The 14,611-nt window shown below is 43.1% G+C and overlaps 1 protein-coding gene across 15 annotated transcripts in view; it reads right to left on the bottom strand.

The window, feature by feature from the left end:
* The window catches only part of Lrguk (leucine-rich repeats and guanylate kinase domain containing), a 123,033-nt gene that overhangs the window by 52,151 nt on the left and 56,271 nt on the right, over nucleotides 1-14,611 (bottom strand). For 13 of the 15 annotated variants that reach the window (XM_017592528.3, XM_017592530.3, XM_063285744.1 and 10 more), the window contains 3 exon segments: nucleotides 12,410-12,523; nucleotides 9,823-10,024; nucleotides 7,072-7,167 (listed from right to left, as the gene is read on the bottom strand). In XM_017592528.3, coding sequence (XP_017448017.1) covers nucleotides 7,072-7,167; nucleotides 9,823-10,024; nucleotides 12,410-12,523 — 412 coding nt within the window. 15 annotated transcript variants of the gene reach the window in all.

Below are 14,611 nucleotides of genomic sequence, written 5' to 3'. Positions count from 1 at the left end.
CTGCAGGAGCCTGACCAATACAGATGCAGATGCTGGCAGCCAACTGTTGGACTGAGCACGGGGACCCCAGTGGAGGAGTTAGGGGAAGGACTCAAGGAGTTAAAGGGGCTTGCAACCCCATAGGAAGAACAACAGTATCAACCAACCAGACCCCTCAGAGCTCCCAGACACTAAACCACCAACCAAAGAGTACACATGGAGGGACCCGTGGCTCCAGCTGGATATGTAGCAGAGGATGGCCTTATCTGGCATCAGTGGGAGGGGAGGACCTTGGTCCTGTGAAGGTTTGATGTCCCAGTGTAGGGGAATGCTAGGGTGCAGGGGTAGTAGTGGGCAGGTGGATGGGGAAGTACCCTCACAGAAGCAGGGGGGAGGGGAAACAGGGAAGGGGGATAGTGTTTGAATTGTAAATAAATAAATAAATTGTAAACCAATAAAAAATTAAATGAATAAACATCCAGATATTTGCTCTAAACCATTGGGATCTGTGGCTGATAAAGAGTTTCCAAACGAATGAGATTGGTTTTGCTGTTTAATGGTCGAGACCTAATCTGAGTGCTGTAAGGAGCCTTTCCTGTTTACTAATACCCTTGAGGCTCAGAGTTCAGCGGGAACGCAGTGAGTGAGGAAAGGAAGAAGGAAGACATGGGTTCAAGGGCATGCTAAGACACCAGGGTCTGCTCCTGTGGATGAAGTGTCCAAGCCTCTGTTCTCAACCCCACCCCCACCCCCAGATTTCCCTGGTTACAGAAAGAGCTCCCTGAGGCCCTGGCAATGCTGATGCTGCAGAGAGGGACTGGGTCCTCCAATCCCAGCTTCTCAGAGTAGCTCTGGTCTCCTGGATACAATCACCTCATCCTGCACTGGCTTCTAAATGACAGAAGCCTTGACGTAGTTCTAGTGACCTAAATACCATCTTAACCCAGCCCAGACAGCATGCTCCGAAGTGTGCACTGGTCAGAGCTAACAAGCAGCCTGGAATAACCTTGAAGAATCTTCTGAGTTCTATTTGGAGAGACCTTGGCGACCCCAGGCTGGTCCATCTCCAGCAGCAAATGTATCCCTGACCAATGTCCCTCCTCCATGGAGGATGGTGGGTCTGTGCCACTTCAGGTTCACAATGAGCCTTCCAGTCTGGTCCTCCTTGGTTCCCAGTTAAGCTACAAATCTCCTGAGAACGGAATGGACAAGTGGGCAGAGTGAAAAGCCTTCCTCTTGGTAGGATTCCTGAGGATACCCTTGGTTCATCATTTTTATCACCGAGTTTGTCACAGATATAAACTAAAACACAACTTTAGACAAGAAACAAGGTTAAGTTACAAGGTGAGGCTAACTACAGGAGGCTAACTGGCAAAGAACGGGAAGTGGATCAAAGGTTACCAGGGGCAGGGGGATTACTACTTAATGAATATAGAGATTATGTTTCAGATACTGAAACACTTTGAAAACAGGTGGTAGGGATGGTTACACAACACTGAGGATACAGCTAATGGCACCAAATTGCACAGCTAACGGGATTAAACTGGAAAACGAGGGTTGGCAAGACTGCTGCTCAGTGGTTAAAGCTCTTGCTGCCAAGATTGATGACCCGAGTCCAATCTCTGGAACCCACATGGGGGAAGGGACAATCAATTCCCACAAGTTGTTGACTGATCTTCACACATGCTTATACATGCACACACGTGCACACACATGCACACATGTGCATGCGTATAAATAAATATAAAATATTCTAAGAAACAAAAAATGGCAAGTTATATATAAGACGCATGTGATACACGTACACTATTTAAATAAGAACACTGCAACTCAGCACCAGTGGAAGGGGAAGCCCTGGGTCCTGCTAAGACTGAACCCCCAGTGAACTAGATTGTTGGGGGGAGGGCAGCAATGGGGGGAGGATGGGGAGGGGAACACCCATAAAGAAGGGGAGGGGGAAGGATTAGGGGGATGTTTGCCCAGAAACCGGGAAAGGGAATAACACTCGAAATGTATATAAGAAATACTCAAGTTAATAAAAAAAAAAGAGAGAGAGAGAGAGAGAGAGAAAATGGCACTAAGAATAATCATGCAGCACATATGAAATGCAATGGGTTTAAAGCAACTCAAACATAGCACTGTTGAGATTATGTCCCTTATTTATCATAAATTTTAACAACACAGAGTTCCAATTACATACATTTAAATAAATTACTATCTGATTATGTCACAAAAAAAAAAAAAAAACCCAAAAAGAACACTGCAACTCGGTGCTGAAGGAGATCTCCTTTTTTTTTTTCTTTTTTTTCAGAGCTGGGGACCGAACCCAGGGCCTCTACCACTGAGCTAAATCCCCAGCCCCAGGAGATCTCCTTTTAGTCTTACAGTCTGACATGCAGGGTTTTCTTTATCTACTTTTATGATTTAACAATTCATGAAATCTGGCTAAATGATACCATGCCCTTTACTAGAAGATAAAAGCACCACTTTATGGGCAAATTGGCTCATTTTCCCTTTATCATTAATCACAATTAGGAAAATTATAATTTCATTTCATAACCTTTATGGCTGCCCGTTAGTTCTACTTCCTTAATGCCTCCCCAGAATATAGGAGCTATAGCATTGGTTCTCAACCTGTGGGTCTCGACCCCTGTCAAATGACCCTTCTGCAGGGGATGCCTAAGATCATCAGAAAGCACAGATATTTATGAATCGGTAACAGCAAAATTACAGTTAGACAGAAACAATGGAAATAATTCTATGGTTGGGGTCGCCACAACATGAGGATCTGTATTGAAGGTCACAGCACTAGGAAGAGTGAGAACCGCTGGTCTGTAGAGATGGGGGTGTGTGTGTGAACACACCCTCACACTGAGTTGCTATTCCAGTGAGTTTCTTCTTGTATCATAGAAACTATACTGTTAACTGCATGCTTTAGAAACAAATATTTCTATATTACTATGGGAAAAATAGGGCCATGTCATACTTAATTGGTATGCACTTAAAATTAACAGCACATCTAAAGTCGAAGGAGCTAATCATCACTGTACAGAGATGTGTGCATCTGGTGATAGTTCAACTAGCCCATCCTGGCGAGGGCTGAGGTTTCCAGGGCTGGGTTGGTGGATGCTTACCTCAGGACTCAGCTCTTGGCCTTCCTTTTCACACTCTGTCTCAGCCTCATGTTACCTGGACGTTATCATTGTATTCCCAGAGACTAGTGGGCAACTTATGATTACTAGGGATGAAGCTGTATATCATTACTTCAAATATTTGAGGACTGTCTTTAGACCGCACTGACATGGGATTATCTCTTTTGGAAAGATGATGCTACTGAACGTAAGATTTGTTTGTACTGAGGCTCAACACATGGAGATTCTTAACCTAGCTGTGAAAAGCCAGACTTCAATAATGTGCCACAATGCTACGTAAGGTTTTCTTTTTCTTCCAGAAAGATGATTTTCCAATTTTTTCTCTATTTGAAATAATAATTACTAGTTAAATTTAAGACAGAAAAGTGAGACCTCAGGTAACCAAACCAGTTATCTAATCCTTCAGCCTAACCTCTCATAAAATCTTACTTACTGTACTTTCTTTCCCTTAAAAATCTTGATTATTTTTAAAATACCCAATACTAAGATGTTTTTAATTTCTAGCATGTATATATATATGAATACATACATACACACATACATGTATATATGATATATACACATTATGATATATATCACATTCTATGGCATATCATATCTATATGTAATATAGATATACACATATCAAACATAGATAATGATACACATCACAGCAATGAAGAACAGAGTAGCTCAGCTCTGAGCAGAGGGAAAGAGGCAAGGCCAGCTAGGCCCCAGGCACACCTACATGGAGCTGGCTCCCTCTCAGGGAATCTACAGTTCCAGGGGAAGGCAACTATATCTGCCCTGTGGTGTTTACTTTTGTCAACTTGACACAAAACCTAGACTTTCCTGGGAAGAGAGTCTCAGCGAAAAACTGTATACATTGGCTTGACCTGAAGGCGTGCCTGCCAGGGGTGGGGGGACTGTATGCTAATCAAGTGAGAAGACTCAGCTCACTGAGGGTGGCCCCATCCCGCAGGCAGGGGGTTCTGAGCTAAGTGAGAATAGAGACATCAGCTTAGCACTAGCGAGCGGGCGAGCACGCATGCACTCATTTCTCTCTGCTCTTGACTGCGGATGTGATGTGACTTGACTTTTGCACAGTGATGAGCTGTCACCTGAAAGCCTTCTTCCCAAATTGCTTCTTTGTCAGGGAATTTTACTACAGAAGCAGAAATGAAACACAACAGGTCCCATTCACCTGCACTGACCCTATGACCAGGTGACCCTCGCTCTTGGCAAGGATTTTACAGTCCTGGGATTCACAGACGCCGCTGGCTTGACTCCTGGGGCCACTGGAGATGCCCAAAAAGCTTATTAAGAAGGACTATATTCATTAGAATTTCAAATACACTCACTTGAATGTTGTCTGATCTCTACATTGCCACTGAAGTGGAAGTTTATCTTTAATTATCAACCGAAAAAAAAATAACTCCCTCTGCAAATTAACTGTAAACATGAGATAAGGTTTTGCCTTAAGAAAACAGTCTTTTTCAGAATATTAAACCTTTTGGAACAGTAAGGTTCTGTTGACGATATAGATCTGATGATTGATTGAAATCCATCCTGTCTACGTTCAAGCTAGAATTTCATTAGTCAATAACAAGATGCCATGGTTTCGATTAGTAAATGTTTCTGAGAAGTTATTATCTTTTTATATAAATTCTATAATTTATACCCTTTCATCAAATCAGATAGGCCTAACCTAATTATTGCAAATAAGTAAGATTGTATTGCATACTGTAAAGTGGCAGTCTACTTTCCTGTGCACACATTATCTTGCCTGTTAACCTGCCAGTTAGTCACTGCACACTTACAGTCAGTGTCCAGATCACTGCCGGGGTAAGAGGAGCTAGGACACAGGGATGGAGCCAGCAGGCCGTCATGCCAAGTCCTGCTCATTGCCCCTCTGTTCAGAAGCGCCACACAGAAACAGGCATTTCTCAGTTACCCAGAGGACTAATCACGCTTACCCAAACCCACAAGAGGCTGATGTAAAAGCCAGCGCACCAACTTATTAATTTACAATGGGAGATGGGGCAGGTTCAGGGCGCGGGGCAACGTGTTCTCACGTAAGACATGGCTTCCACAGGGGCCAGGTCTACCCAGGGGACCAAATTAAAGATCACAGGTTGCTTGGATAGCAAAGAATTAAAGCATGGGGAGCCATATTTCCAAGAGAAAGCTCCATGGAGGTCCAAACCTCACTAGTTATCCTGCACTGCTGCCTAAGACACTTGACAGACCAAGGTTTCGTCAAGTATCTTCTAGTTGGCATGTCATACCTCAGGTTCTTTAACATAACACGTAGCAGGGACGGCAGCTCGCATCTGAGTTTATTGGTACTGAACGGGCCTCGGTCCAAAATACAAGGAGTACTTGACTTAGGAAATGTGTACAAAATTGCAAAGGGCCCAGTGCGCTTTAGTGCTTGAACTCTGTCAAGGTCGTGGCCTGGCTTCCCTTCTCAGCCATCAGGCGAGCAGAATCCTATTTGGACCACCAAGCTGTAAGGCTTCTACAAAGCGGCAACCATCTTAGGTTAACATTTTGCAAATACGAGTATGTGACTGGAGTTCAGTCCACACTGAGGGACCTTTGGGAAAGTTTCTTACTGTTGAAGTAAAACATAAAATTTACCATGTTCAGCACTGTTACGGGAACTGCTATTCAATGCATTAAGTCCACTGACGTGGTTGTGTAATTACCATCACTGCCCGTCTCCAGAACTCATTTCATTCTGAAAGACGTAAACTCTGCCCGTTAAACAGTGACGCTCCATTCCCCACTTAGCGTCTGTCATCAGGCGTCTGTTTCCTGTCTGTTCACTTGACTGCTCTAAGTGCCTCATAGAAATGCAACTGTACAGGATCTAGTCTGCTGGCTTTACTCACCACACTGTCGTCAAGGTTCATGTCCTACTGTGTGCCAAGATTTCCTTCTTGAGGTGAGGTAACATCAAAGAGTGTCTGTGACACTTCTTTTATCCATCCATCTACCACTGGACCCCATGGTGGCTTTAATTTGGCTAATATAAATGGAACTGGGTGTCTATTTCCTCAAGAGCTCCCTTTCAGTGGCTTGGGGTATTTATCCAGAAGTGGAACAGCTGGATCACATGGATGCTGTCATGTTTGTTTTTGAGGAACTTGCATACCATTAAACTTTCGAAGCAGCTACAGCATTTTATAGTCCTTTTAGCACAAGGTTCTATTGTCTCCAGACACGTTTTAGTTAGGTCACCATTCAAGTGGGGGTGAGGCAAACTTGAAGGACAAGCAGTTCAAACACATCTCAAAATAGTCATGTCCTGAGATTCCTAGACTTAGAATTCCTGGATTTCAAGTCAATTCCCTCGAATGCCCCTCAGCATTTGCTGCTCAGGACCCACAAGGCAGGAGGGAAATGTGGTATCTGCTTTTCAGGACAAGAAACTGAAGCCTACGACAGCTAAGTAGCTTGGCCAAGTGAGCAGCAGGGTTAGCCCCTCCTCCACCCTACCCTGACCACAGGTTCTGTCCAGTGTAAGGAAACTCTCAAGCTAACAGTCTTGGTGGTTCAGTACGCCACTCCCATAAGGGCATAGGTTTCTGGAAGGCTGAGTTCTGTTTGTTTGTTTGTTTGTTTGTTTTTTTCGGAGCTGAGGACCGAACCCAGGGCCTTGTGCTTGCTAGGCGAGCGCTCTACCACTGAGCTAAATCCCCAACCCGAAGGCTGAGTTCTGAACCACAGGACCAGCTCACTGTCTAGTGTCTGTCTGCAGTGGGTGGGGGAGGGGCCCACTACAGCCATGGAGACAGGCATAGTCAATAGACTCAAAGGGCTGATTCATATACCTCAGGGAAAAAAATGTAGGAATTAAATACTGTGACAGCCAATGAGTAACCAATAAGATCAGGGCTGCTTTATCTACCGTCCACGGAAAATCAACTTGGTAGAAAGGAGAGAGGTTACAAACCTGCAGTTGGAGCCAAGCCCTTCTTGGCTGTCTCAGTCAACCCCAGGTACTCTCTAATGAGCTCACTGAGCTTTTGGTAGGCAATGTCCAGGTCATCTACAACAAACAACAGAGCATTTTAATGTGCTACGATCATGTCCAAACACTGTTCAATGGCGAGTGAACTGACTTGGTCACTACACTTCATTCTATTGTTGTTGGGTTAGATACGATCCTAAGATGACTTTCACAACATTTCCATCTCCTCTAACCTTCCCACCTCAACTGTGAGCAGAACCTATGGAGGAGAGAAGCACTCACGCTCATGAATATTTTACACTATGCACAAAAGGGATGTGTGGTAGAGTTAAGGTTACTAACAGTGCAGTAAAGGGAGATTATCCAGGTGCTTCGCTCGGATCACAGCCATGGAAGGATAGATTTGTCTAGTTGGTGACAGAATAAAAGTCAGACACTCAGTGTGCTCTTTGCTGACTAGAAGATGGCCAGCACCGTACAGATAAGACTAAAGAACAGCCTCGAGGAGCCATGCACAGCCTTTCTCAGGCAGCCAGCCAAGAAGTAGGAGCTCAGGCACACACCTCAAGGAGCTGCATTCTGCCAAAGAGAGGGTAATTGGGAGCTAAGCTTTTCCCCAGAGCCTCAATCTTAGCACATAACGGAGCCCTATTATGCTGACCTAACTGGCTGAGCAGACTCTGGGTTAGGCATTAGCTGACAGCATTTGTATGCAGCAGTATAAAACCAATATAGATAAGCAATAGGTTAACACAATTTAGAGGCTTGAGAAAACGATCAAACGAACCATACACAATTGTCATTTGCATAATAGTTGATTATTAGCGATATCATATGGCTCAATGTAATGTCTCCCTTTCTACCCAGCATCTCACCAAAAGGCTATTCAGAATTAACGTATTAATTTAAATTTTACTTATTTATTTTGAAAAAAGAGTGTCACTGTAAAACCCTGGCTAGCCTTGAACGCTCTATGCAGACCAAGTTTGGCTCCCATATGCCTCCTGAGTACTGGGACTATGAGGCATACAGCAACTGTTGCCAGCCCCCGCCCTTTCAACTACTGTATTTATGTCTTTGTTGGAGGGGACACATGTGGCAGTCAGAGGACAACTTAAAGAAGTCAGTTTTCACTGAGTAGGGGTGGCACATGCTTTTGGTCCCAGCACTTGGTAGGTAGAGTCAGCTGGATCTCTGAGTTTGAGGCCAGCCTGGTCTACAGAGTAGGTTCCAGGGCTACCTGGAGAAACCCTGTCTTAAAAAAGAAAAAAAAATGAAACAAAAACCCGTCAGTTCTCTTCTTCTGTCTGTCATCACACAACATAACAGACTGAACCCAGGTCACCAGGCTTGGCAGCAAAGGACCTTTACCTCTGAGCCACCTTATAGCTCCAAGGTATCTCCTCATCTATACAGAGTGCTTACCTTCCTTCACGGATGTATGAAGTGATATAATTAAAAGCATATAGGAAGTTCTATATTTCAATAATTTATCTTTCTCTTTCTTGCTTCTGCTCCAAATTAGTGGCCATTTTTATCTTTAATTTTTCATTTGATATAACTGTGACATAACTATACATATTTATGGAACATTATGGTTTCAACACATAAATACGATGTACTTATGATCAAATTTTAATTTAATCAAACTATCACATCCTTCACTTCAAACACGCATTATTTGTTTGTGCTGATAACATTTAAAAATATCTGAGTTTAAAAAAAGACACACTTTATTCTAAGGTAGTTTTTTAAAACTGTTTTATCCAGATATTTTACATTTTCAGTATTTTTCAGCAGTCATAATTCTTTGTAGAGATAGGTTACAATGACATTACCTGAGCTTCATGTGCCTTTAAATGTTTATATATTTCAACTGAGGTATTATTATCTGTCTTTGTCCTCACAGTGTCCCCAGGGGAGGAAATCTATGTCCACATTTTTTGTTGCTGTTGTTTTTTTGTTTATATTTTATTTTTATTTTTTTATTTTTTAGTCACAGCCATATGGGCTAAGAAAACTTAACCTCTGATGGAAATAGTGGGAAACTTCTTACCCACTTCTGCAGATTTTTGCAGCTTGTAATTACAACAGATGTCTCTGTTTCCTAAGAATTTTCTTTCCATGACATAAACTGGAAATGCTGTTGTGATGAACTACATTCCAGAAATGGAGGGCACACCTGTGATTCAGATCTTGAGGCTGGAAGATACAGGCTTCTGACCTGGATCTTGACTTGGAGACCTTGAGGCATAGTGGCCATGAAAATTAGGCCCAGGTAAAATAGTACCCGCCTTTAATCCCAAGAGATTGAGGTAAGCAGATAACTGAGTTCAAGGCCAGCCTGGGACAAAGCAAGTTCCAAATCCAGGAACGGTGGCACACACCTTTAATCTGGGCCACATAAGGACACTGGAAGAAAGAAGATTCACTCTTCTTCTCCTGCTTGCACTTCCTGGCCAGCACATCTGTAGGAACCTACCTCTTCAGGATTCCAGCTTTACAGAAGACCAGCTGAATCATGGGACTGAGCAACTACTGGACTCTTGGACTTCCCATTGCTGGGTTAGTTGGACTAAAGACTGAGTCATCACAATAAATTCCCTCAATATATAGAGACATTCCATAAGTTCTGTGACTCTAGAAAACCCTGACTAATACAGCAGTGATCATATACTTCAAACATGAAAACATTAAAAATAAATAAATAAACCTCCGCTGGGCACTACTGACCTGCATTGATTACTGCATCAAAATATCCTGGAAATTTCCGGTTAACTTTAACATAAAGGTCCACCCTGGAGACGGCAATTTCGATTTCTGCGCGACTGAACAATCCCTTTCTTCGCAAGTATCCCTCATATTTTTCCTTGTCCATAGGCACCACCAAGATATATCGAGGCTCAAAATAGGAATATTTCAAACTTCTTATACCCTAGGTGTTTAAAGAATGTAAGTCAGAAACAGCTGGCCCACCGTGGGCATCACCGTGGGGACATGTGACAACTCAAGGGCACCACACGGTATCACATTCAAGAACACATTTCATCTGTACAGTCAGGTGCTATTTCCCTACAAATATTTCAAGGCTGGATTACTTTTCTCTCTTCATCGAATATTAAATTATCATAGGAACTATAGCAATTCTTTCCACCTGGTTGTCCTCAAATTAATCGTTCTAATGAATGTGGCTGTTAAAAAAAAAAAGAAAGAAAGAAAATTATCGGGCACAAACTAGGGCAGTATTTCCATTTTATTATAGAGAAGTAATTTGATTCATATTTCAACAGGCATCCTTGAAGCACGGGAAGCCAGAGCTCTTCCCAGGGAAAAAGCATCCCATGGTGCCCTTCTGCTGTCCATTTTCTTGGTACCACTGGATAGCTAGGTAGAGTTAGAGATAGATACAACCTATACACCATGATCAGACAACTACAGTCACAAATACAGTCCTGAACTTGGGGGGGAGTTGGGGAAAGAGGTGCCAAACATGAATGAGTGTGGTCTGAAACATGTCTTCACGTGGAGGCTAGACCCTGCTACCACTGTGATTAGCTAAGTTCACACATCTATGCCACCTGTCACTTCTCTGGGTCTGGGGAGAGCCTCCTGCCACCACCTTAGCTGGAACCTGTTGGAACCACCAAAGCCACCTTGCTTCTACTGTTAGGCAAAGGATCGGCCTCCACCATCTTGGGGCCAGAGCTTCTGCCTTCAACATTTTCTCCATTCACAGATGCAAAATTTAAAGACTTGTTATAGTAATTATCAAACAAACAAAGAAACAAACAAAAAAACCAACCTTGTGGTTCCACATGTTACAGCCTCCATCCAGAAGGGGACAGCATACCCTGCTTAAGCAGGTGACCACAGGGTGAAAGGATGTGGTCTGTAACCTGGGAGGTCTGGATTGTGATTCAGCTCTGTAGTTCCTAAGGACTCTGCACACATCCCTGAAACTCCCCGGGCATGAGTTCCCTCTTGGGGAAAGGGGGAGAGTTGTTCCCAGTGGATTGTGAAGTCCTTTCGAATCAGCTCTAACATCATCAGTTTAACTCAAGCTCAAAATCGTTGCTTTAACGATTCAGTGGGAAGAAACACAGGCTGCTTTTAAAAGCCGGTGACAAGGGCAGTCTGGAAAAAGACACCTCAGCTGGAGAGGAGTGGGGAAAATAAAACAGTTTATAGACTTGACCTCCAGGAAATGAGGAGTAAGCTCTCAGGGAGAAAACAAAAACAAAAACAGAAAACAGGAGCCATCACTCAAGAAACTGTTGAGACAGAAAAGGGAGATGCGAAAGGACGGAGCGTGGCCTGGCCGCAATCAAACGTGCATGAGGTTTTGTTTCTCTATCCAAGGATGACACTTTTTACAAGCGATCTTTTAAAATAATAATTTAAAAAGGAGTAAAGAAGACTGATGCAGAAAGGTAAAGGCTGAAGGAAGTGTGCCCAGCTCTACTGAGGCAGGGCAGTGAGCCAAAGGGGCCACCATCTCCTCCTCTGTGGCATGACAAAGGAGAATGAAGCAAGTTAATGAAGGAAGCATTCAGTCAATGGGAAAGAACAGCCATGTCAAGTTACGCTTTACGTCTGTTTTGATTAAATTCATTTTGTCTGATTAGAAGAGCTATATTGCTTAGCAAAAGCAATTTTTAAAAATGGACCATCACTGAAGACCTGGTTTATTTAGTTGAGTTAATGTTCTTCAAGAAAGTGAGTGGGAAATTCAAGGGTTTCCTCTAGTTCACAATTTTGGGAAAATGTCTATACGATCTAATTTGAGAAGGATGTTGGGGGTAGCTGGTACACAAGGGAGGGACAAAAATCTGAAAATCTGCAAGTCTAACTTGCCAGAAGTATAAATGAAGGTGCTGCATCCAGTGAACACTCAGAGTCAATCGACAGAACCACCCACACAGCTCTTTGGAGAATGACGGCAGGGTGACCACTCAGGGTGGCACACTCAGGGGACAGGGAGCCACCCACGCCTGTACCCACTTCGTTTAAACAGAGACACACTGTGATGACAAAGGGGTACTTTACTGAGGAAATGGGAGAGAACACATCTTGAAAGGGGCTGTGATCTAAATCTTGTCACTTAACTTTCATGGATCTTACCCCACAGTGACAAGCAACTTAATGCTTGACGTTTCTGTAGCATTTCTCTTGTGCACAGCAGTATGTTACCCGGATATTGTAGCCCCAACATCAGACATTCAACACACACACACACACACACACACACACACACACACACACACACACACACACACATGCACGCACGCATACACTCACAGTTGAATGAAAAAATACTTACTTCTAATTCCATATGGATGCAGCTTGCTAATCCATCTCTTGCAATACCTTCTACAGTGTCCCTATTTAATCCATAATTATGATTGCCATAATTAAATGTTAAAATAAATTTCCCCTGGAATTAGAAAAAGGCAAAGGTTTGCACACAACAGTTGCTGTAATGTAATGACTAAATCACTTAACATCTTACTCTCATGTAATTCTACAGAACTGAAAAGTTGTTAAGAGGTGCAGAAGAGCGACAGGGCCGTGGGATGGTGGAACAGCTAAGCTCTGATGGGTTTTTCAGAAGTCTACCTATAAAAAGAAGGTTTACTTAAATAGTCTACTGATAAGATGTTTGCGGAGGGATATGAGTGGAAGCTTCTGGTAGATCAGGCCGTGGTTCTTGCTTAACAATTTCCTGCCAAATTCCCACTACAAACCTTCCTCATAGAGAGCGTAAAACTAATGGCTCGTCCTCTCCTTGCAGCTATGCCAACATCCCAGGCCTCCAGACAAGGATCCCAATCCTAAATTCCTTGCTTTTCAAGATAAGCCATGAGGAATGGGTAATCCTGAACGCTGTTGACATCCTAAAAGCTTGGGAGGAAGGAAGGAAGGAGGGAAGGAAGGAAGGAAGGAAGGAAGGAAGGAAGGAAGGAAGGAAGGAAGGAAGGACAGACAAAGGAAGGAACAAACAAAGGAAGAAATGAAGGGACAAAGGAATGAAGAAAAATAGACCCAGACCCAGCCTGGTTTTCCTTGCAAAGATGACTTTTTATTGAAAGTACTCCAAATGTTAGACAATAGAATTCTTGCCTGCCCTATAGTCATTTAAACATAAATACCACCCTCTCTGTATATTCTGGAGGCCCATTCCCTGTGTCAGCTGTATTCCTTACAGAAAGAAAGGAAAATGTAGGTTAAAAAACACACCCCTCAAATTGTGACTTTTCCTTTGACGATATATTCAGGAATCCATTAGGCCTACCCTAAACTGGCAAGCTGATAGCAGGAGAAGTGATAAAAATGTGGCTGACCTTGGTAAATGTGCCTTCTGAAATGCATGACTTTAGAATAAATAATGTTCAGGGGTGCACCCAACCCCATCAAATGGCGGAGCATCATTAAAAACAGCGAGCAGTTGGGAGTCCAGTGCTGCCGTCACTAGCAGCAGCAGCCCCAGAGTCTCTCGATACCCTCCTGCCCCCAGGGGTTCTGCAGATCTGTGTAGATGACAGACTGGCTATCTGCCAGAGGAGAGAGTTTTGGCAGGAGATACAGAGTGCCTTTCGGGGTTGGGTAGGTTTCTGAGGATTATGCGTGCTGGGGTTGATGAGGAAAATCATTACAATTAAAGTTAAAAAACCTACCAACACATGCCCTTAATTTTTTATTCTTTCAATCTCATAATTTTTTTGTTCTTTGAAAAAAAAGTTCTGATTCTTTTCCATATGTATGCATTTAAACATGTATGTCTATGAATGTGGGCAATGTAGCCATGAGTTTTAGTGCAGTTACCATGTCTGATGGTTCATGGGTCAACTTGGAGAGTGACGCGGGGCAAAATGAACATTGAAACTGGTGAAGCTGGAAGGAGCAGACTGCCCTGGAGTGTGGCTGGGCTGCGTATAACCCCTTAAGACTTGAATGGAACAGAAAAGTGAGCCTTGGGCCTCACCTTTACTGCAGGATCTCCTAAGTGTCCAGCTTGCCCACCCACACAGAAGGTTCTGGCTTGTCAATCTCCTCAACCATGTGATACTTCTAATAAAGCGATCTCTATTTCCACATCTATGTATGTGTATAAATATGTGTGTGTGTCTTTGTGTGTGTGCATGCACATGTGTGACTATATTTATGTGTATGTGTATATATATATGTATATATATGTATGTGAGTGTAAAAGAGATTATACAAACAGACACACATACACACATTTACTGGTTCTGTTTCTCTGAAGAGCTCTAACATTCTATACATATCTGAATTATTTTTCAGATATGTTTATTTACTTCCTCTGTGGATTTTCTGGAAGCATGCATGGTTGGAAGAGACCGTGCATTGTGCATATAATATGAAAGAGATCTCATTCAGCTGATTTGTTAAGCCTTAGAGGATGCAGTTCTCCAGCTGTGGCCAGGAACACTCCTTGTGCATGAGGGGTTCCTAATAAGTAGCAATGGTCACACAACAGAAGCCTCCAGTGGGGGCATTTCCG

Source organism: Rattus norvegicus, chromosome 4 (assembly GCF_036323735.1).
Source record: "Rattus norvegicus strain BN/NHsdMcwi chromosome 4, GRCr8, whole genome shotgun sequence".
NCBI lineage: Eukaryota > Metazoa > Chordata > Mammalia > Rodentia > Muridae > Rattus > Rattus norvegicus.
This window is presented reverse-complemented; position numbering and strand designations above follow the sequence as displayed.